Source organism: Patiria miniata, unplaced genomic scaffold (genome assembly GCF_015706575.1).
Source record: "Patiria miniata isolate m_02_andy unplaced genomic scaffold, ASM1570657v1 HiC_scaffold_2, whole genome shotgun sequence".
Classification (NCBI taxonomy): Eukaryota; Metazoa; Echinodermata; class Asteroidea; order Valvatida; family Asterinidae; genus Patiria; species Patiria miniata.
Genome location: NW_024037058.1, coordinates 12,913,745 through 12,938,207, shown reverse-complemented (window position 1 = coordinate 12,938,207; position 24,463 = coordinate 12,913,745). Strand labels below are relative to the sequence as shown.

Below are 24,463 nucleotides of genomic sequence, written 5' to 3'. Positions count from 1 at the left end.
CTGTTATAATTACATAATAGTCCTGGATCAAAATTTAATGAGAGCCACAGAAGTCACGAGCTACAGTCCTCCGCACGGCTTCCGCCCAGTTTTTGTTTTTTGAAAACCCTCAAAATGCTCAGTATAAAACCGGAGAATTTTAGAGCAATGCAAATTGTGACTTGGCAGGGCCTATGACATACAGACCTTTCTTTTGTTTGTAAACATTGGCGCCATTTTATATGGGCTGCCTCAAGCGCATAAATAGAAGCCGTGGTTGGCAACATATTTTCCCCCAAAAATTCCCCATAAAGCCCGGTTCATACTTCACGCGAATGCGAATGCGAAGCGAATTTGACGTCATGAAACATTCGCTGCGAAATTCGCCCGAGTTGAAATGTGTTCAACTTTTGCGAATTCGCAGCACGAATACTTGCCATGACGTCACAGATTCGCGTTCGCTTTCGCTTTCGCATGAAGTATGAACCGGGCTTAACGCCCTCAATACAAAGTAAAAAGGCATGTTAAGGAATAATATTGAACTTGTTCAGTGTAGCTTTGTTGAAAATGTTGTATTGCCAACAATTAATAATATGTTGGTTATCTGTAATAACGCTCTTCATTTTTGCAGAGTACGACCTTCCATAGTTTTGCAACCCGTGGTTGGTAAAAATGAGTTGCCAACCAAGCGTGGCTAGCTGCACCCCGCCAGTTAGCGTTTAACGCTTGCGTAAGGGTTATCTCGCGGCACGGTCACTATATGAATTCCTTTGGGGAACTAACCCACCGGGCCAGTTTTTATGTGCAACCTCTATGAGAGAACGCGGCGAAAAAATCATTAAAAACGGGCCTTTTTTCACATCTGTCGCCACCACTTCATTATTCGACAGGGTATACCTTAGATCTCACTAAGTGTGACCCTAACAATATACTCTTTCAGAAAATGAAAGAAAAACTGAATAAAACACTGAGTTTCACTCGCTAATTGATGTTAAACATTGCATTTTCAGTCAAAAATCTCCCTGTTTTGTGTGTAAACCACGCGTTCAGCCAAGAACTGGTCCATTAACATCATCATAACGTTAAATAGCGCCACCTGGGAGCTTAGACCTCTCGAGTCATTTTTCTTCGTCTCGTCAGCTTTCCAACAATATAACCCTTATTGTGATTGGTTAAGGTTTAGGCTCGCGTGCATTCATTAACTAAAGAATTGTACATCTAAACTCCAATAAAATTTGCCGTTGCTCAATGGCTCAGCGCGTAGGGTCTGTTTATTGTACAGATAATCTGCATCGATCGTCATCGAGTAGCCCACATAGGCAGAATTTCACCCAACTGAAATTGACTCACTGCATGCAGCTGCCGTCAGAAGACCTATAGTTGGAACAGGACGCCGTCAGAAGACCTATACTATAGTTGGAACAGTGGTGAAATCCAGCAAGGTGAGTTTAAGCGTGTTTTGGTTGCCTTTAGGTCGGTTAATAGGATCATGGAGGAAGAAAATAGTAGGATCTGCTTTCACAGAGATTGATATGTGAATGATTTCATTGTTTGTTTGCTTGCGGGTCATATCAGTCCCGTGCTCATAGACTCGAACGCTCGAACAGAGCATGGAGCTATGTAACCTATTTAGCATATTACATAAGATCTATTGTCGTTCCAGTGTCATGTTTCAGTGACTGTGAAACTTTACAGCCTGTAGCATGTAGCCAAAAGCTGCCGCCATGCATGAAGACAAGGAATAAAGGGATATACCTGGGATCAAAAAGTTGTTTCCCAAAATGTCTTCTTTTGTTGAAAGTGTTTTTTGTTTCCTGCAGTGTTTTGTACTTTAATATGTTGGCCATGTGGTTGCGAAGGCCGATTTGTAAAGGTTACGTTATAATCGTGCACACGGACATGTTGATGTTCGTGGGCGAAATCTTTATAAATCAATCGTTTTGATGACCGTATCTTCATGCGTGCGGCTTGATTACAATTAGCACCCAACAGTTCGATTTTTCGGGGACAAAATTGTGACCCCCTTGCATGGTTCTCGCAAGAATAACACACAAACGCCCAGTGTTTAAAGGATGGTTGTGTGGACGTATATACTCTTCTTTTAAATGCTCTAAATTCTATTTAATATCATTTCGTTTTAAATGCGTTTTGTAGCCCAATTGGGCGCATTCCAGGCCGAAATGTTCCTTTAAATCGACAGGCTGCACAAAAATCAAGGTCTAGACTATGATTTAGCTGTATAAATATTTGACTTGGTAAGGTTGTGGAAATGTTATCGTTAGGCTCATTACGTATTGATTCTGTGCTGAACGTCAGAGTACGTACCACTTTGCAGCGCAGGGTTGTATGATCCAGGGAATTCGGTGGATGAAACATTTTAAAAATTGGATGGCATATGTAGCTATTTACCATTATACCTTATTGATTCGCACATCTTTTCAGCAATCATGCCTCTCCTTCGAGGCCGAAAGCTGCACTTCTTGCATCGGGGCAGTTCCGCAGATCGAGTAGATAGTGTACACGGGATTGTGATCGTTTGCACGGTGTTCACCGCTCACCTTCTGTGCAGCATGATGACGAGATGTGCTGGTGTCCTGTACCTCAGCTGGAAGAATGAATTCGGCTCCAGTGCCTCACAGACAGGGGCCATTGCTAGCATCATGTCATCCTTCTCTTACTTTGCGGGTAAGCAATCCAAAGCCCTCATTCATTTTGTAATACTGAAAATGTATTTGGTGCGGATGTAATATTTTCCGAAATTATTTTACTTGACGAAACGATAATCATCTGGGACAAGGCCTATCCTATTTTCAAATGTCGTTGGTTTATACCCTTAAGGCCCCGTGGATTAATTCCGATTTGCGTGCGCCCCCGTGCGCACGCGTGCTCATGCGTGCTACCCACTGATCTCTATATAAAGACTGGATAGCGGATATGCATACAACATTCACACAGTAGACTTTGCATATTGACCAATTCGGCCCCGGTCCACTGATCTCTATAAAAAGACTGGATAGCGGATATGCATACAACATTCACACAGTAGACTTTGCATATTGACCAATTCGCCCCCGGTCTCACGAAGATGGCCGCGCATAATACGAACGTTCTACGCGTAAATACGCGCGCGTTGTAACAACAGTTGACGCGCATTTTGGTCACGTACACATATTATGATGTTCTAAAAGGGACACATTTCCGTAGTGATTGTTATTTCAAAAACGCCGAAAAAGTGATTTGCGGCATTATAAAGTAACCACAACGTAGTAAACCTTGGTCAGTTGGTCAGTGGTGGTGGTCTAAATATAAGTCAGGTGAACCGCGACGTTACAAAAGAAATCATGCTGTCTATAAAGACGGCAACTTGTCCTTTGTAGATCACCAGCCGGTCTCACCAATATGGCGTCAAATTCGTACATTGTGTGGCTCTTATTAGCTATCCAGTCTTTATATAGAGATCAGTGCCCCGGTCTCACGAAGATGGCCGCGTATAATACGAACGTTCTACGCGTAAATACGCGCGCGTTGTATCAACAGTTGACGCGCATTTTGGTCACGTACACATATTATGATGTTCTAAAAGGGACACATTTCCGTAGTGATTATTATTTCAAAACGCCGAAAAAGTTATATTTGCGGCATTTTAGTAACCACGACGTTAGAAAAATTGTAGTTAATCTTGGTCAGTGATGGTGGTCAAAATATAAGTCAAGTGAACCGCGACGTTACAAAAGAAATCATGCTGTCTATAAAAACGACAACTTGTCCTTTGTAGATCACCAGCCGGTCTCACCAATATGGCGTCAAATTCGTACATTGTGCGGCTCTTTATTAGCTATCCAGTCTTTATATAGAGATCAGTGGTGCTACCCCGTGCTGCACGCCCATTGAGAGTCAAGTTGATTTTTTTGTTGCAATGGCGATCGGTATTTTATTTGCTGTAGGCCCATGCATGCACAATTGAAGTTGAATGTTTTGTTCGTTTCATTGTAACTGTTGTATCCATTTTCTCATTGACATAAAAAAAATGTTATGTGCTCTCAAATTTGATTTGTGAATTTCAAATTGTGTGGCAAAATATGAAATTTTTAGGGCACTTAGTGCTATTAATAAGCATATTAGTGAAGTTTTGCTTTTGGTCCCCAAAAAGTGAAGTGATGCACCATATTCCACGAAACTTGATTTTCCAACAACTTCTAGAGCCAAATATGAAAAGATTCCCATATCTGGCCATCAGTAATTTTTCCCTTAAATGACCTATCAGCCATCAAAAAGTGATACTATATATGTCCTAAAAAATCTAAATTTGCAGGGACAAGTTTTGAATTGAGAAAACACTTAGAAATTTTCAGACCTGCAGTCCCGTAGGGTTTGTGCACAGGGTGCCAATTGATTACCAGATATAGGAATCTTTCCGGCCATTTAGTTAATCCGGTGTTTATCACCTCCCGCCCCGATTTCCAAGCAGCCCTGATTTTTTTTGGCACAATTGCAGAATACCCCGCCACTCAATCTACCAAAAGTATAGTTCCGATCCCGCCCAGCACAACGCAGCACACGGAATATGTGTCCACGCATTATCCCTGTTTATAAAAACCACCACCGCGTGTCAGACAACGTCTGGCAATGGCCGATCCCGCTCCACACAACACGGAACATGCGTGCACGCGTTATTACTGTTAAATACCGCCAGCCAGACTACATGTAAGTCTGACACCACTTCCATCAGCGTACAATACCATGCGGTTGTAGACCAGTCTGGCTGCGTCTCGCCGTTTACAAAATTCTCTCATTTCGCTTCTGTACCCCGACCTTTAAAATTTCTTTGCGGCAAGGTGCGGCAAGCTTTTAATAATTTCTTTTGATACCACTGTTTCAATAAAAGTCTGCACTTAGTTCTGGGTACGAGTGTACCAGTCCGTACCATTTTTATTTATAAAGTTATGAAAAAGACAGTTCGATTTTTCAAGTAGATTTTAATTCTACACGGTGTTTTAAATGAAAGTACCGGCTCACGCGGTAATGTTTGGGGCATTTCCTGCCTTTCCTGGGCACTTTTATCATTTCGTTAAAATTTCCTGTCTTTTTGGAACGCGTGTAAAAATTGGTACCACCAGAGTAGATGAGTCATGCTTGGCCCTGCCAAGTGTTTACAATTAACTAATGAGCGGATTAAGGGACACAATGGCTAAAGTCCAAGACGATGTCTATTGTGCATTTCTGCGGTTTGTTTGTAATGTTGTACCGCCTGGCACTGAGCCCGTTTGCGTGCCACTGCGTGCAAGTCCGTGCCAATGCGTGCCGATGCGTGCCGATGCGGGCCAGTGGGTTCAAAATCTCCTTTGTTCGAGCTTGCCTGCGTGCGCACGCGTGCGCACGGGGGCGCACGCAAATCGGAATTAATCCACGGGGCCTAAGGTGTTTGCACGTAAATGGCGGATAGTTTATTTTTACAAAATGGCCAACTGAACACCAGGAAATGTGATTGCATGATTTCTTGAAGACGTTAAGTGAGAAGGGTCTCAGCAGTGACAAGGCTGGTGGCGCTCTTTGTCTGAAGAGTTCCCCCTTAGAAATCCATTTGTTTCCCTTCCAACAGCTGTCTTGGCTGGAATAGCCTGCAATCGATGGGGATGTCGCACTACCTGGATACTTGGAGGATTCATGATGTTTGTATCCTCGCTGCTCAGTTTTTGGGCATTTCAACTATATCAGATGTACATCATTGGTGCCTTCTTGGGTAGGCTATTTGAAATTATTATCCCGAGTAAAGACAAAAAGAAAAGGAGCACGACGTAGCTCATTTTAATATAGATTGAACTTTCGCTGAAGACCTCACTTTACACATTATGTTGTTTTAAAAGAAAAAGGTGTTTTTATAAAATAATTAACAAATCCAGTCGGCCTCCAAAAAGGAAGCGGGCGGGGACGAGAAACACGTTTTTTCCCTTCGCCTTGTGTTTTATTTATTTCCCTCTTTTTGCAGGTACGGGTGTAGCACTGTGCTTTATATCCTCCAGTATCGCTGTAGCGCAATATTACAAGAAGTATTACGCCATAGCTATGGGTTTCACGACTGCAGGTACATCCTCGGGAATGATCGTGTTCCCGCCTCTGTTTCGCCTACTGCTTGATACTTACGGATGGAGGGGAACCATGCTTATTACGGCCGGACTATCTGCAAACATATGTGTAGTTGGCGCCTTTTACCATCCTCCCTATACAGAAAGGCGGAGAAGGATCAAACAACCTGAACCAGACGAGCAACTGGAAGTCAGCCAGACCGACAACGAATCAATTCGGATGGAAATACATCCTAAGTCACATGAGCATGCCGGCAGACTCGACCAAAAGAAGGGCAGATCTTTGCTGACACTCGCTTCAAGTCTGGCCTCAGAATTAGGACTGAATTTGGTGCGGAGGAGTTATCGATTTACTCTCTTCTGCTTGATTGGCATGCAATTCAATATTGCGTATTCATGCTTCGTGGTATTTCTGGTACCCCGGGCCCAGTTGTGTGGTATTGACGAGCAGAAGGCACCATTTCTACTCAGTCTGTTTGGATTTTGCGGTCTGGGTGCACGGGTTGGCTCGGGCTTCTTCGTTACCCGAAAGATACCTGTTGAGGTGACATACACAATCTCTATAATTCTGATTTGTGTTGCTGCATTATGTACTCAAGCCGAGACCTACGTAGCCTTCGCTGCGTCTGCCTGCATTGTTGGCGTAGGGACCGGAGCTAACAAAGCAATGTTCATGGTATTACTACGCAAGATCGTTGGGTTGTCCAACATGGCGTCAGGATGCGGCATATCGTACATGTTTGGCGGAATTGGGGATCTTTTAGGTCCAATTTTTGCAGGTGAGAGATTTCTGAGAGTTAGGCCTATATAATAATTCAAAATCAGCAATTACCTCTGGATAAGTCCCCGTAAGGGGAAGTATATGCGAATCACTTACCAGGGACGAAGTTTGATTGCGGTGAGCACCCCAAAGGCTGTGTGACTCAAGGTAACACACTTTGTATAGGGTGTACAAGAAAAGGTAATTCAAAAATATGTACAAGCTAATATGAACTTTAACACTGTAAAAGTGACTCCATCTTAAAGGGTATAGATCATTAGCTTTTCATTGATATCTTATCTTTTCAGTCATGGATGACCGAGCACCATTGATTTCAAACAAAGGCTAATAAACCTCTGTTTCCAAGATTGCTGAATAAGTGGCGAGTAAAGCTGTCGGATGATTGCGCTGTCGCTGGGGACAGTGCATTAAAAGGGGGTATGCTAGAGATGTTTGTGAATAAAATGGTACATTGTCCATGAATGATTTATCATTCCATTGTTTATCATCACAAAGCCAAATATGAAAAACATGCTGAGGGTGTTTGAGTATAAATGGAATATCATGTTCATGATTAGTGAATCATTTCAAAGTTTTTTTTTTGTTTACTCCTTAAAATAATAACTACCTAAAGCAAAAATTAACTCAAAACTTTGCTTAGGCATGGCTTTGGTTATGCCCATTGCAGGCCATGTTTTAATGATTTTTGGAATTCCATTGCTAATTTGTGATAAAAAAATCTTTGGAATGATAAGTTATTTGTGAAGAACATGATGTATATTGTACCATTTTAAACAACAGCACTGTGACATTCCCCTTTTAACGCACTGTCCACAGCTGCGACAGCGCATTCTTCCAACGGTTGCTTAACCATTTATTCAACAAACCTGGAAAAAAGGTGTTTGTTGGTCTTTGTTTTGTAATCAATGGTGCTCAGTCATAATGAGACTGAAGATATGCAAATAAGGTATCAATGGAAAGCTAATGCACTACTCTTTAATACTGATGTGCAAATCCGACCCGAAACCGAAACCGACCCGATCCGAAACCGACTTCGGGTCGGGTCGGGTCAGTTTGTCCATCTTTTCAGTCGGGTCGGGTCGGTTTCGGTTTTGCATTTCTATTTTCGGGTCGGATCGGGTCGGTTTAGCCATATTTTGAAAAAAACCGAAATAAACCGAAATAAATCGAAACAGTTTAGAAATTTAGGTGATGCAATATTATTGACAGTCACTGTGACCGCAGCCCATTGTGTGGGGTGGCCACCGAGCGCACTATCAAGCTCCCACGGTATTAATTTCTCCAGTCGGATCGGGACTGACAGTGAAATAGATACATTGTAACAGTTTTCATGATACCGCGTGATGATACCATGCGTTTGTTCAATAAGCGGAGTTATCTCTCGATCAAACAACTGAGTACGACAGAGAGAGAGGCGATGGTTTTGCGAAATAATTCATGTCACGTGGGTAAGGGCAGGCACAAAAAAGTGAACACTTTGTCCAAGCTACCTGGCTTGGACTTTTTGGGGTTTTTTCGTTTTTTTTCGGGTCGGGTCGGTTCGGGTCGGTTTTACCTTATTTTTTGTCGGGTCGGGTCGGGTCGGTTCAGAGGGAGTTAAGATAGGTTACGATTCGGATTCGGTTTATACCTCTAATGTTTCGGGTCGGTTTGGCCTGGTCAACCCCACCCGATGCACGTCATTACTCTTTAATATGGAGCCATCTGTAGACATTGTACAATTTCCAAACTAGTTTTCACCGTTGCCGAGACCGCAACCGAGACTGCAACATTACCAAGCCCGATTCTGTTCTTTAATCGGTCACATGATGACCATTCAAATGATGACCAGTCACATGATGACAAAATTTGAATCATGAGCGTCCTTCGTCAAACTGATTGGTTAATGTAAATGTTGCGTTCGGTGAAATCGGAGTGCTGCCCGCACACCTTTCCGATGACATAGGATACAGTGAAATCGGACACGAAAAAAGGAAACAAAAGTCATGTTTGATTTCATCTGGTCACCGGTGTGCGGTCAGATTGGCTTATTTGTGGGGTGAACCGGTTAAATCGGAAAAGTGTGCGGCGGGTTGCACGTACACTTTTCCGATTTTACCGGTAAAGCGGATCATCGGGCCAACGTATAGCCTATACAGAGGTGTGCGCTGAAAATTCGGACCAGATGAAACCAAACATGGTTGCTTTTTTCGCATCCGATTTCACCGGATCCAATGTCATCGGAAAGGTGTGCAGGCAGCACTCCGATTTCACCGGCCGTTAACCAATCAGATTTACGAAGGAAGTCAGATGAGTCAAAATTGACGATGACATTTTGTCATCGTGTTTTAGAGCGTAATCCAGCGTGTGTGCGGGTAATGTTGCGGTCCAACCGCAACGGTGAATAAAACCGTACCGGTTATGCTATGGGGTGATCCGGTGAACCGGTAAAATCGGAAGGTGTGCGCCGAGATTAAAGATTTGATAAAAACAACTTGGCAAATCTATTATGCCACTGATTATACATCTCTTCTCGTTTAAGGTATGCTGTACGACAAAACAGGAAACTTCACTGCTGTATTCTACGTCTTGGCTGGTCTGGTCGCTGCTTCCGCCCTGCAAATGTTGCTTTTGCCGTTGCTGGGGAAGATTGAGCCGGGTCTTAAAGAGAAGGAAGACCAGCCAGCGGAGGTTTAGCTGTTCTCTGACCCAGTCTTCTGTCTAGTCTTCAGTTGCATCAAGTACGTTGGCAAATGCTGGCAACAGACTTAGACGTAGATCTAGAAACTTTGTTCTGATATGCTAAGTTTTTTGCCTTTATACGAAACTACTGAAATCCAAAACAAAAAGCATTTATACAAATCAAGTTAATGACTGATTTGAAAAGATCGGTTGATTGATCCGCCCACTGTGTATCTGTAAGTCACGTAATTGTATGCCTCCAAAATGTCATTCTAATTGATGTTTTTTGTTCAAGTTGAAATGCACGTATATGGCCCATTTACCTAAATATAGTTCTTCGAAATGTCATTTGAATGGGTGTTTCGATGCCCTTTGGTTTTCCCGATGGAAATTACTATATTCATGAGCAAAACTGAGATATCTTCTTTAAACGAAGCACCGGTCTTGCAACTGCCTGAGCAGAAGAAAAACAGTGTTTTCGTTTTGGAGGTGGTCGACTCCCTCTGTTTTGGTGTAGGATAAGCACGAAGAAGGTTTTATGTAAAATGTGTCACATTGAGCCACATTTTTGGTTTATTATTATTATTATTATTATTATTTTGCATAAATTAGCCCGTAAGCTTGTATAGTAAAGTGCCACGTAATACATGTACCAGCAACAGCTCATTAGCGTCTTTAAGGAGATGGTTCGGAAGCCTAACCACAACGTACCGTGTTACCCAAGTAATACTCTTGTTAACACTTGACTTGAAATGAAAACCCTATTTGTGCTAGTGTGCTCCCAAATAATATCATAATAATATTGCAGCTTTTGATACATTTCTTTAAAGTGTTAAAACGTAGGACACTCTTTAATAACTTCCTTACACTGAATCGGTGTAATATGCAACTTTCCAAGTTATGAGGGCAACCTGTCAATCAAGTTGCAAAAGTTCGACTGGAGTTCGAGCAGGGATCGTTTTCACATTGCTGTGCAAGTGACGTCAAGACTAATTAGTAATTGGAAAATCGTGTTTGATCGAACTTTGTATGTGAGCTGATATTGTAACATATTATTTCAGAAAATCTTAATTCTGTTTCTGGAACCGTAAAGAATAATAACATGAAATGCACGTGTTTTGATGGGGCGATATTTTCATTTTTTTCCCGAAGAACCAAATGTCCGAAGCAGACAAGTACAATTTCTTTTGTGCTATCACTATCAATGGTGAAACAAGGGTATTTCAATGGAAAAGGGCAGTCTTTAGAAAATATTGGGGGGGGGGGTGGTAAATACGCCTATATATGCTAAAAGTAAAAAGGTCTTGCGGCGAGCGTCCGGAAACCTCAAGTATGGAACGCCAAAGTGGCCTTCGACAGTTCGATGGAATGATGAGTTTGCCGAATGAAATGAAGAGTGTGCCGAATGGAATGATGAGTCTGACGATCGAATGAAGAGTCTGATGAATGGAGTGATATTATTGAAGGCAGCTTTGGCGTTCCATATTCGCGCGGCTCGGCTATGGGCATTTCACATGGGGTTGCCCTTTCTCTTGCTATATTTTTTTGGCAAGATGATTTCTAGCCGTAACCACCTAAAGAAACATTCATGGTGGAATTTTATCTTGTATTCTTCAAACAAAAAATATGAAAATGTACATGGGGATGGGGTGAAACGAATTTTATTTACGACTTTTCACATCCTAAATTGTTCGTTCCTAGGTCTCATGAGAACGAGAATGTATATCGTTGCCAAGATTGATACCTATATATATACCAACAGCGGGATAGGTTCTAGATTTAGCTGAGCTGGCTTGAGCAGATCGTGGGTGCACCTTTCCATGATCAATTTGAGATCTGTTTCGTAACTACTCATGAGTTCTATAAGTATATGTTCACATAACTCAGAAACCTAAGGCATCGTGGTCTTCTATGTCAATTTCAGTTTCCACCTAATCACTACAAATTTCAGATTTTTCCATCTACGTACACCGATTTAGGGGTAGGCCCCTATGCTTCCTATGCTTGGATTTTCGGAAGTGAGAGGTCAATTTTTGGCACGATATTTCTCTGTCATGTCAAGCGATTTATCAATTTCCGCAAATTAATATGCTGGTCTTACGCAAAAAGCCTTTTTTTGGGGGGGGGGGGTGTTTTCCTTAAGAAATCAATAAACCAAATTAATTGCAAATTCAGGAACGTTTATACATTAAGTTTCCTATTCAAGGGTTCCGAAAAAGCGCGCCACCGCCGGGGCGGGGGGGGGGGGGGGGGAGGGGAGGAGGGTTGAACTTTCAGGCTCTATGGCACTGACTTTAGTGATAATGATAGACCAGTTGAAACGTGACTGACATTGGGATACAGGCAGGTCAGAGTCCACCCAAAAACAGTCCCAATGGCCGTCGAACTGTACTACACTATTGACAACACGAATGACATGTCACAACACGTACCGTCAAACTGATTGACCACCACCTTGAGAAGAGCTAAACGTCGTGTGAAGACAGCCCCGACAGCCTGGGGAAGAGTCATAGCAGTATCTTCCTTCATTGCCTTGTTTCTCTTAACTGTGGTAATACGTTGCACTGGAGTTCTGTATGTTAGCTGGCAAACTTCATTCGATTCAACCGCTGCACAGACTGGAGCAATCGCCAGCATTATCGCATCCACCTCGTATTGTGCATGTAAGTCATTTTAGCCCCTACACTGTTAAAAATGCCCGTAAATTTACGGACTCTGTAAAGTGAAATATTCCGTATTTTCGGCGTAATTTTACGGACTTTCCGTAAATTCAAATATTAACTATGCTAATTAGCGTGATTACAATCAACCACATCGGCCCGAACACCTACACATAATATAGTACATCTAAATACCTATTGTTATTTCACCCACAACCGTGTACACATGTCCAAACTCATGTTAAGGGTCTGTTTATTTTACGGAATGAAAAAACTTTTCCGGAAATTTTTCTGCCAGCAAGAAAATAGTGTTCCGTTTTCCTGCAGCAAAATTTCCGGAAAAGTTTTTTTCATTTTTTTCATTCCGTAAAATAAACAGACCCTTAACATGAGTTTGGACTTAACTTGTTTTGACTTTTTGGACCGAAACGGTTTGATTTTTTTTTTACCAAAAAGGCATTTATAAATGGGAAGAAATATGTGCTTGGCCGATATTAAACACTATGTTAAAGACCAGTTGGAGGCTGGATGCTGATAATAACCCTCGCCTTCGGCTCGGGAATTATCAGCATCCAAACTGTAACCGGTCTTAAACATGCACACATTATTCAATTAATATAACTCATCTCAAACTATTACAGCTATTAAACAACATCGCTAAACAGGATTTACTATAAGGTTAAGTGAACACAAGGAATGTTTATATGCATGTTAAATCAAAAAATTAAGGCTTATGATTCGCTGATTACGGGAGGGGTGAAAACCCACGAAAACCTCTTTGGGAGAAAACATCCTATGGCAACCAAGTGGTCAACTCCGTAGATCAGCACAGATTTAGATCTAAGAAATGAAGACAATGGAAATGCTCACATATTTGCAGGAATATAACTGACTGAAAGTTTTACGCAAACTCCAGATTTGAATGAGGTTATTAACCCTTCCCTGCACAAGTAAAATAAACCTCTTGAAACACAGCGTCAATGCAGGGTGAGTCAAAAAAAGCGGAACCCAAACCCCCAAAATTATTTTTCATATTAAAAAAACTATGTATAGCATCAACACTAATAATGACTGAAAAGTCAATTTCATAAGCTACTTTTAGATGAAAACGTTACTGAAATTCTCTATCCGTTCAAAGAATATCACCATTTAAATGAAATGACCCTAAAACCTTTTCGTCCACAAAAAAACCAAACAATTTATTGTGTATTCTTACTGTTGGCAACAACAAAGAAAATGACACAGAATACTTGTTTCAGCAACTGTCAACAACTGTAATACACAATATCTTTATTAACAACCCTGGTTAGGCAAACAATATGATTTACAAAATCCAATGTTTTTTAAAAGACGGGCCTTCAAAAGGACTATGTTGAATATTTTTAACTTTGAAAGTGATGTTTTATCGCTGGTGATATTCGAAGACAATTGTGACGACGACTCTTGACATCGCATTTTTGGACGAAAGAGGTTTTAGGGTCATTGTGTTTAGATGGTGATATTCTTTAAATGGATTAAGCAATTTCAGTAATTTTTGCACCTAAAAGTAGCTTATAAAATTGGCTTTCCAGTCATTATTATTTTTGGTGCTACATATTTTTTTAAACATGAACTATATAATTTTTGGGATTTGGAATTCCGCTTTTTTTGGACTCACCCAATTTTTTTTTGCATTTTTGAAAAATCTTAGATCTTCTCGTTTTGGATAATAATGAATGTTACTACAAGATTATCTCACATTGATATTTTGTATGTATGTATTTTGGTAGCCGTTTTTGCAGGTGTTGTTTGCAATCGCTACGGATGTCGTTTCACCTGTTTTCTGGGAGGCGTTCTGACATTCTTCCCAATATTAATGAGCTTCTGGGCTACCAGTCTGTGGTCAATGTACGCAGTAGCAGTTTTCACAGGTGGGCACCTTGTGTTGATTTCTTTTTAATTCCGTGCACCAACAACTGAAAAATAAAAATCATATTTGGAAACGCAATAATCTAGAATTTAAACAGACGTGAGTTAAGCGTTGCCTCCAGGTATATGACCGTTCGAGTATGCCCTTTGCAAGTTTTAGGTGATCAGGTTGTACCCGACCATCGTTTTGGAATGGTTATGATGTCTTTCGCCCTTTTTTTCTTTGTCTTCTGGACGATAACTCTCCGCGACTTTTCTTTTAAACGGTAAATATATGGTATACACATGAAACTTTGAACAAAGATCAACCCTGATCGCGAGGTGTGCATGTTACTCTGCGTTATGATGACGTCATCAGGTATCAAATTACAAGCGATTTAATTTGAAAAAGTTACCAACATCTTTCGCGTATATCTCTTGAACAAAAAAAACATGTTCATGCTTAATAATCATTAGAAAGATCATTCATTGTTGAAAAAATGTGTCGTGTACTTGAAGTGGCTAGACCTTTACTTTCGGGGCTACCGGAAGGTCAAAGTTAGGTGAATTAAAAATATAGACATATATCAAAACTAACCAAAATTTCTTCCAAACGGTTCATGGAATAATGAAACCTGGTACGAACTTGAGCCCTGATGGGAAAGTTTTTTTATTTTTTTTTGTGTGACGTCATCATGACGTCATCAGGTATTAAATTACGAGCGATTTAAGGTCAAAACCCTAACTTATCAAATGAATGGAGTATAGTACCGTTCTAATGCTTTGTTATGTGGTAATAGAGGCATTAATTGGCTCAGGCAATATTTCAGACACAGACATTTTACGTTTGCCTCGCTGTTACCCGGTGTGCACTGAGAAATGAAATATAACTTGAAAAATTAGACAAAACAAATTACGTAGATGTTAAGTGCAAAAACTGCATGACGACGTTATAGCCTAAAAGGGCGCCCCCTAGTTGCACGTCAAAGAAAGTTGAATTATTTCAATTCAAAATCCATTCGTCAAAATTTTACCACAATTAAGGCTGTGATATTCTTTGGACAACCGTGAGGTTTCAGGATCGAACCGTGACGTCATCAAACCGGATAAGGAGAATTTGAAAATGATTCTGTTTTTTTTTCCAATCAAATTCATCATTTTATTATTTCGTATCCAGTGGCGATGTTCGTGTTACAAACAATGGCACAAATAATGCTATCAGCTACATTGTTGCTGTGACGTCATGAACCGGAAGTAAGGTGCTATCAAAACATACATATATACTTCTTTTTCAGAAGTTCTTTTCTCTCTTGGTTGCATAATGTGCACTATTTGCAAAATGAAAATTGATTTAGTTAAGACATGATACATATTATGTATCATGCATGTCTGAACTAAATCAATTGAAAATATTTAGTTTATAGACATATTATTATGTATCATGTCTGAACTAAATCAATTTTCATTTGGCAATTTTTTTACCTGATGACGTCATCAAACCGGAAGTCAAGTTTAAATAAAATGAAACATATCAAACCCCAAACTGATGATTTTTTTTGTTACTTTAAAACAAATTGCTACACTGAAAAAGCTGAATTCGATTTTTCCCCCTAAAATATTTATAACTGAACTGGGCAATTAAGTTGCCTGCTCGATCACCCTGCGTTTGTGTCAAACCAAACGCGAATCTTTAGTTTTATTTAATTTAGGGTCCATTTTATCCATGCAATATGGAGGTAACTTCTTGGAGAATTGGTTCTTCCCGAGTTTTCTCTTGAATTTGGTCCCTCGTAACGCAGCTGCACAACAACCCACTAAACCTTCAATCGGTCAAACTTACAACAGATTGTGACTGAAACCTTCAAATATGTTTTGTCAATTTATAGGTGTTGGTACATCGCTGATTACTTCAAGAAATACTACGCAATAGTGAGTGGTCTTACAATGGCCGGTGTCAGCACCAATATGATCGTGTTTCCGCCTCTCTTACGCCTTCTTAACGATACATACGGATGGCGGGGAGCCATGCTTGTGACATCTGCAATTTGCGCAAACCTGTGTGTGGTAGGGGCATTGTACCGTCCCTTGCGTCACACAGCACGAAAATCAAAATCGTCTGGCAGTCTCGGCATCAGCCCGATCAGTGAAGAAAGTTCGAGCGAAAATTCTCCAGACTCACGCCGGCAATATGAACCTACCCCTAGTGACGGGAAGTGCATTGCCTCCATGGCTTTCTTTTGGCGTATGTTCTCAGCGTTACGACTTGGATTGCTGGTTAAGAGTTACCGGTTTTCTCTTCTTTGCTTGACCGGTATACAACTCCAAATGGCCTACTCCTGTGCATCCGTTTTTCTGGTGCCAAGGGCCATGTTTTCTGGTACTGATGACATGAAAGCGTCATTTCTGCTCAGCATTTTTGGGTTTGGAAGTTTAATCTCTCGAGTTGCAAGTGGCTTCTTCGTGACCCGTAAAACACCTGTCGAAGCCCTGTACACATTCTCATTTGTGCTGTGCTGCGTTGGTTTACTGTGTTCCCAAGCCGAGACCTATGAATCCTTTGCAGCTCCGCCTGCATTCTTGGCATGGGTACAGGCGCCAACAAAGTATGGAGCAATATATTAATTCGTAAACTCCTCGGCTTACCTCGAGTGGCATCTGGACAGGCGATACACCTCCTGTTGTGCGGTGTAGGAGACTTGATAGGTCCAATTGTTGCAGGTAATTCTTTAGTTTCATTTTTGGTAGTGATTTTTTTTATAATGAGCATATTTAGTTTCCACATCAAAACACTCGAGTTTCTACATCGAAACACTTTGAATCTTGAGCGAGAATGGAACACAAGTCACGCTGGATCTACACCAATCTGGACTCAATGCGGTCGTACACGAACTTAAATTTGTACGCACGTGCGAAACTTATCACTAAATAATGAGGAGACGGATGGGAAGATTTATGCAGTTGGAAGAATTAAGTAATGACCATAGAGCTATATTAAATTACTAGAGCGCTAACTTCGTGTACAAAGTAATGCCTGCTGGGCGCATCCAAGTTTGTGCACAAACCTATGGAGACCTAGAAATTTTGTACGGCTTTTGTGCGGCTATTTGCATATCTGCGTTTGTATTCCATACCGGTGCGTTATCGAAGCCAGTACGCCCAAAACCGAAACGCACGATCAGCAAATGAGCGTGACATTCTGCTCTACGCAAACAGCGCAACGCGTGCGCGTATTCGCTGCAGATGCTTTTTGCCGTCAGGGTTTTTTTTTAACCGTCAATGACGCGCTTAAGTTGTTTGCGTATGTTCTACTTGCGCGTTGTATGTAGAGTACACTTTCAAAATTCAATCCATCTAATTTCATTTTGTTCTACAAACACGCACATGAAGTCGAAATGTCTGTGCCCAGGACGGCTTCAAAGCGTCTCCGCGCTCAGAATGACGAGTTAGCGCTCTAGTAATTTAATATAGCTCTGTGGTAATGACTCATTTAATATACTGTACAGGGTGGTGCAAAAAGAAGGAAACTCACTTTTGACTACACGACTTCGAATGAGATAAGTAAGTAGGTTAAAATTCCTGTCAAAAGTGGGTTTCCTTGTTTTCACACCACCGTGTACATCGTTATTTTATGGATTACCTTCTTGAAATGAAATTTTGTATTATAAAAGCACCAGTGATATTGCAGCTTACAAGATTGAAATCAGTGGAGTAAAGCCTATGGAGAAAGTTAAAGTTGGTATATACGTGCTTTTTCAAAATTACAAATGTATTCATTCATGTTCATTTTGGAACCACGCGTTTTGTACCATCTGGCACCATGGACGGATCTTAGCTACGCGATGATCGTGGCCGTTCGAGACATGCTCCGCGATCCGGTAGGCCTTTGTGCAGCCAGGCTGCACCACCGCATATCCAACGTTCTATCAGAATCTTTACTACTTTTGCGTCTTTTCCTCTCATCAGAGGATTGCAAAACCCATAGTTTTCCAAGTTTAGTTCGAGGTGGTCGCATGGTCGCACTAATGGCATATACATGGACGTGCACACCCATGTTTACGTTACCTACGTAGTGTGAGTAAAATGAGTTTTTTTTCACAGGTTTTTCTTAACTACACGAAACAAAAGAATGTCCACACTAGGTATGTAACGTAAACATGTATGTGTGGACGTGGGCAAGTCCACACAACGTCGCTGCTATCTGGTTTATGTGGACCTCTTTTGTTCGGAAGTCCACACAGTGAATGTTATGCTTGTACAACATACACATGCACGTTGTGCACAGTCTGCACACAGCTCACACGTTAATGTGCATACACACGTGCAGTACGTTACTTTGAATGTGGTGTTTATTATTATTCATAAACTGCACTGTCGCTAAAGCGCAGGCGCGACTAGGTCCCGCTGGCCTCAGATTCGAATAAGAAGCGGGACGCTCCTAATTCAAAAGTTGAAAAAAAAATTAATTGGTTACTTATTGTCGGCCGATTTTTTTTGGTGTGATACCTCATTGGAGAGCTCATAACTATTGTAATGCTAGAAAATTATCAGTTCAATTTGAAAATCTATTTTCCGGGGTGTCACACCCCAAAAGCACGTATATACCAACTTTAAGGCATCCGTATAGATGCCTTACAAACCAACAACAAGTCATTGACTGTTGTCCGTCTCAATGTGTACAATTGGTTTAAAAAAAGCTGTAAACCTGAAATTAATTGCAAGCAAACCCATTCAATGGATTCAGTCTCCGCTCTTGCAATACAGAACTGTTAAGATAATTACTGTGAACATTTTTAGATAATTACACTGAACTTTTTGGCGCCTTTTTTTTGTTCCCATTGTAAAGGTTTGTTGTACGACAGCACGGGAAGCTTCGGAACCGTATTTTACGTTTTGGCTGGTCTGGTCGCCGCCGCCGCCCTGCAGATGTTACTCATGCCTATGCTTCGCCGAATTGAGCCCGGTGTTGCTGAGAAAGAGGAAACGTCCACTGGATCCTTATCTTAGAGCCCAGGGTGCAGACCATTAATATATAATGTCACACGAAATTTAGTTTCAGATGTTGAAATACATGTTAAGGTTCAATGTTTTGAAGTTCATGTCGCCGCCGTTCGAGGCTATTGAACTTAACTTTTCTTCGCATAGTTTTGGACTTACATATTCTTGCGACAAAAATATGTCATTTCAAGTTAAACATGGTTGCCTATTGTCGATTTTTAATGAGAACCAAAAGTATTATCAATAGTATAACGAGTGTTGATTAATCGCCTAGTTGCCTAGTCCTCATAAGTTTGTCTGGAGACCCCAGTTTAGCGAGTCGTTTGAGTACTGTACGCGTGACATTATGCTACACTGTACAGTGTGGGTAAAGAAAGAAGATAATCCTAAAATAGTGTGTTGGTGTGTGAAATGTATTACCTTGTAACCTTGAACAGTCGTACTTGATTCCAACTTAAAGGATACCTTATTATTTTCAAATCAGTGGTGCTCGGTAATCCGAGCACCATGGAATACAAAACAATAAGGGTAAATATTGTCATATAGAAGCAAATAATGAATACATGGAAAGCTAATAAACTATCCTTAACACGGAGCCACTTTGACAGTGTTTTTGATCACCTTTACATTCTAACAAATTATAGTGGAGATTGGCGTTGAATTGAAAAAGCAAATTCGTTTTTTATCATTCCATTTTGGTCATTCAATTTTGTATTATGTTAGGAGGAGAGGCATCTTCTGCCGCCAGAATGACGTCTTCTCTCAGATCTATACATAAATAAATGAAAGAAACAGCATGCAATACACCTGCATGCAAACGACAAAACGACAAGGTAGTCATTTGAGGACTTTTCGTCCATGGCGATGTGCATTTTATCACAATTTCATAGTTCATTCAGTGCCTCACTCTTGCAATGTACCGATTCTCATTTCTAAATATCCGTATGACCGGGTATGAAGCGACTGTAGATTTGGGGATATTGGGTTGTAATCTCTGTCTGGCGTCTCTCAAGCCATTGACGACATGATCAATAAGGGTTGCACGTACGTATCTTGGACAAATTGGGTGCATGTCGTCTTCGAATTCCTCCCGGCCTTCCTTGCTGCACTCTACCTCGGCCTCTTCCGGCTCCACAACGGCCATATTTGTTGTTCTTGCTGCTCCATATCACACATTTTCTCGTTATACATAAGAGTGGGTTTAACTCGAAATCCTTTATATACCACAAATTACTAGTGATAAAATGAATGATTTCTTGAGTCATTTACATTCACATGTGTGCTGTGTGAATCATTCCAGTGGAACGTTACAACGAAAGTTGAACACATTACGCTTTCACTTATAGGAGCAAAGTGCGCAAATGAAATCCGTGTTAATACCAAAAAAATATTTGAAGTTCCGCAAAAGGCACGCAAGGTTGTGAATGGTACGGTTTCACTCAGTGATTATCGTCACCACAGTAGTTGCAGTTAGCGTGTGCAAGCAATAGGGGAAAAACTGTAAAAAAAAGGTAATCTAACATTATGATTTTTTTCTTTTGTTACGCCTCTAAATCTATGTGTAGTTGACAATGGAATTCAGGCGGAACATCTTTTATTCACTGGCAAACGTGAAAAGATTTTATGCATTTCAGATATGATCTCAGAGATCGTTGCTTTAATTCAGTAACGTGGGTAATCATTGAAAATCATCCAAACTTGTTTTTGTCCGATTTGGCACCCCGTATTTTTTAGTTGTACACAATTGTCCACAATAGGGCCTTATCTAACGCTATATAAAGTGGAGACGCATGCAGAGAACGCTCATGTACCTAAGACGTTATAGGAACTTACTCTTAGAGATCTTAGTTTGCATTTGAACTTGCACCTTCTTGTAGTCTTCTGGGTAAATAATAAAGCTCAGCAGAGATCAAAAGAAGAGGGTGTTATTGGATTATTATTGTCACGTCATCCGTTGAATAATATAACGGTGAGGACTGCCGAGGCGACTGTGAATATTGTGTGGCTTCACCGCTAAAGTAACAATGAATTCGTGCAAGGTCATGCACGAGCTGAATGTGAATGACGGAAGAGCGATAATGAATGACAACAACTTTGCTTTTTAAACTCTATTAGCCTATTTGAGATAGGGGACGCAATAGGACGGCGCTATAATGTTGGTTTTGGTAAAAACAAAAGAATTGTATTATGTCTGCCATATCTCAGATTAATAGGCTAATTTGTGTATATGTTTAATAAACGGAGGGATACAACTAGCAATATATTGGGGGGCTTCGTTCGAATTTCCTACAAAAGTAACAGTGTCGCGCAAGTGTTGTGCTTACTCTTTTGCAGTTCTGAATATGGCTTTGTGTCTTTACACTATGTACACATGTACGCTTGTTGAAGATGACTGTATACACCTAAATCAAATATCACTTAAATTCGTACTTGCTTTTCGCTCCAGAAGCTATAAATCCAGGATATTGGCCAACTCTTTGGACTGCATGGTCAGAGTCAGTCAGACACTGCAACAACGAATGGAATTAAAGGCAGCTTTAAAATGACGGAGTTTCGATTTCAACGTTTTCAAAATTAAAACCTAAAAAAGAGGAATTAACACTATTAACATATTTTTTGGTTTATTAATCTTAATAAATAGAGTAAGAATATTGTGCACAGGTACAGGTCAGTCAGTCATATGAGTAGATAATCTGTGAAAAAAAGATCCATATGAATGAAAACCATGCATGTTACAATGCTATGGGAATGACTGGACAAGTAATGCCTTCCATTTGTTGTGTGACTCCTTCCTGTCCCGTTTTACATTTAAAGAGCTCTCGGATCTTATCTTCAATGAATGGACTTGTTAGGAATTTCGTCGGTGAGATTAAAAATTAATTTGGTGTGTGTCTTAACGCAGTGTGGAACTGAACGTTATGGACCTAATGAGTATTATAGTCATTTGGCGTCTATGACAGAATACTGTCTGCACAGGCCACCGTGAACAGCGACATTTGGTGACAGATTGTGTCCAGTTTTGCAACACATTGGGGGTGCATGCACCCCCGCAAACAATTCCCATAGATACTGGTGATAAATCCCCACACTTCAAAATTCTTTGAAATATACTTCGAACTCTCACAGGTAGAGATTATAGCAAAGTGTGCCTCATAGGTTCACTCCCCGACCCAGCTCCGAATTCGGAAACAAATCCTAGGTTTATTGTTCAGATATCCGTTAAGCACCTGGACCGGAATTAAGATGCATCAGTTAAAGGGATGTTGTTGCGATCAGCTCGACTGATGACTGAACCCTCGCCTTCTAGTAAAAGGGTCGTGCGTTGTTGTCTCCTGATTATTAAGTCTTGATCCGTGGTCATCAGCCACCAGTCTTGATCCGTGGTCATCAGCCACCACTAATGTAAGCTTTGAGAAATAGCATTTTCATTGTGTGCACAAAATGCATTACGTATTAGTAAGGTATACGATATTTGCTCTATCCGCTTCGTTCACAAGTACCCCCTCAGCAGCAAAGAAGGTAAAGTTAAGGGTTCGCTCGTACCCCCGTCCTGCAAACAGGACGCTGGTAAGGGCTGACGTCATTTGAGCTGTCATAGGATAGATTTTGCGTGACCTGTGACGTAGAACGCGTCACACAAACTAGCTTCCGGTGCCCATCATGCGTAGCGCGCGCTAGCTGCATGCGAAGGTCATTCTGTACTTCCTTCACACGATTCTGTGAAACCTCATCAGCCCTTACCAGCGCCCTGTTTGCAGGGCGGGGGTACGAGCGAAAGTTAAGGGTTACCAACCGACGCCATCTTGCATGACCGCAATTTTGCCGCGACGCGCGGCCGTAGCACTTGCGTGTACATAGTACAAACCCCCTGTGTACGTGCGTCACACACAAGGAACGCGAACAGTGCGCGTCAACCAGCTAAATAGGACGTCGGGTACCTCTTTCGTTCGCGCACGGAGCCCATTGGTAGGCAGCTGTTTGCCATAGAGATTTGGTGCTTTCGGGCACGGTCACTTGTTGTGCTTTAATTGCAGATAACACTGTTTTATTTACACAAAGTATTAGTGCGATAACTTTAAAAAAAGACAAGGACATGTTCCCTTTTGTGTTTTGTGAACAGAACATTTGCACCTCGTAGTCTTACAAACTCTTGATATCGCTCATTTCAAGGGTTGCTATATATCCTCGGAGAAACCACTCGCCAGCCCAACCAAACCTTTGAATTGCTTCTATGAGTCAGTGTCCTGGATTGGAGTCCCGAAAGTAAAGGTAAGGCATGTGGAACTTTTCGCTCTTGCGTGATTCAGTTATGATAGTGTTTTATATATGGGTGTTGGTGGTAATTGAGTTTCATTAATGAACAATTCATTAGGAATACATAATGTAATGACCATTTATTGCAGTTCATTTCAGTGCACTTATCCCGCCAGTGTAACGGCCCTATAGTGAACGCGTTTGTACCTCTTTTGGGCGATATTTAAGTTATTTGATAATGCCACCTTAAGAACGATTATTTTATAATGCTATTTCATCATCACCATCGAAGTTATCAAAGAGAATGTTCATTCTCCGAATCTCCGTTCACTTATAAACGACGAGGGATTGTATTCAATGCAAGAAGAGCGGGTTTTGTCCTCTTCATTACTTATAAGTTTGTACACGGCAAGTCTCAAAATGAACATCAGTATTCAACTTTACTAAGTCCCTTTTAGAATATGTGTCGTGCGCGTGGAATGTGACTGTTTCGCAGCATGCGCGTTTATCCTTTACGTGTATGTGCACGGATAGGTCATCACGTTGCAAGTCTACCATGGCATGATGGCGCGCGCGCGCGCCCTGAGTTGTTGCATTTGTACAAACTACTGCACTGCCCTTTCCATATCAATGGCGGGGCACATGCTGCAAAACGTTAGGAGGAACCGATATAGATATTACCCAGGTTTCTTTTGTTGAGTTGAAAAGTATAAAATTAAAGGTTTTAGGAGAAAGACAATTTGGCGGTGGCGGTTTTTGATGAAAAAAAATTGTTTTAGATGCATAATGCTTTTGCGTATCCCTCCCTCTGGACTTTACACCCCTCCCAGCAAAGTGGTATAGGTCCGTTGGCGTGTAGCAAAATACCGTTCGCCGTATTTTTCGTATTCATGGCAACTTTGTAAGGAATTGCTGATTTTCTCAAAAGCTGGCCAGACTAGCTAATCAAATTTTATAGCATTTTCAAGCCTATGGTCTTGTTTATAATTGGTAAAAAAATCAAGAAAATCCAACGATGCAAACCATGCGTACCAGAGATATCTTTGGTTTGGTAAGGCTATGTATTTTTTTTTCGACCTGCACAATGTGATTTCCAGACTTAGTATTTGCTCGTTTACAGCGCGTGTCCCAGTAAACATTGTGGAAGTCGCTGATTTGCTCAA

The 24,463-nt window shown here is 41.0% G+C and overlaps 1 protein-coding gene and 1 pseudogene across 2 annotated transcripts; both read left to right on the top strand.

Moving 5' to 3' along the window:
* Positions 1-1,178: 1,178 nt before the first annotated feature.
* Positions 1,179-11,427, top strand: LOC119726554 (monocarboxylate transporter 12-like). 2 transcript variants are annotated; one of them, XM_038198287.1, is made up of 5 exons: positions 1,179-1,421; positions 2,422-2,664; positions 5,579-5,719; positions 5,966-6,841; positions 9,365-9,728. In XM_038198287.1, the coding sequence occupies exons 2-5, from the start codon at positions 2,427-2,429 to the stop codon at positions 9,517-9,519; spliced, it is 1,410 nt and encodes a 469-aa protein (XP_038054215.1). In that variant the 5' UTR covers positions 1,179-1,421; positions 2,422-2,426; the 3' UTR covers positions 9,520-9,728. The 2 variants fall into 2 exon arrangements, with proteins under 2 accessions (XP_038054215.1, XP_038054214.1); XM_038198286.1 differs by lacking the exon at positions 1,179-1,421 and adding an exon at positions 1,690-1,747 and having other exon boundaries at positions 9,365-11,427.
* A 3,867-nt stretch (positions 11,428-15,294) lies between these two features.
* On the top strand, positions 15,295-21,725 carry LOC119726375 (annotated as a pseudogene).
* Positions 21,726-24,463: the final 2,738 nt, after the last annotated feature.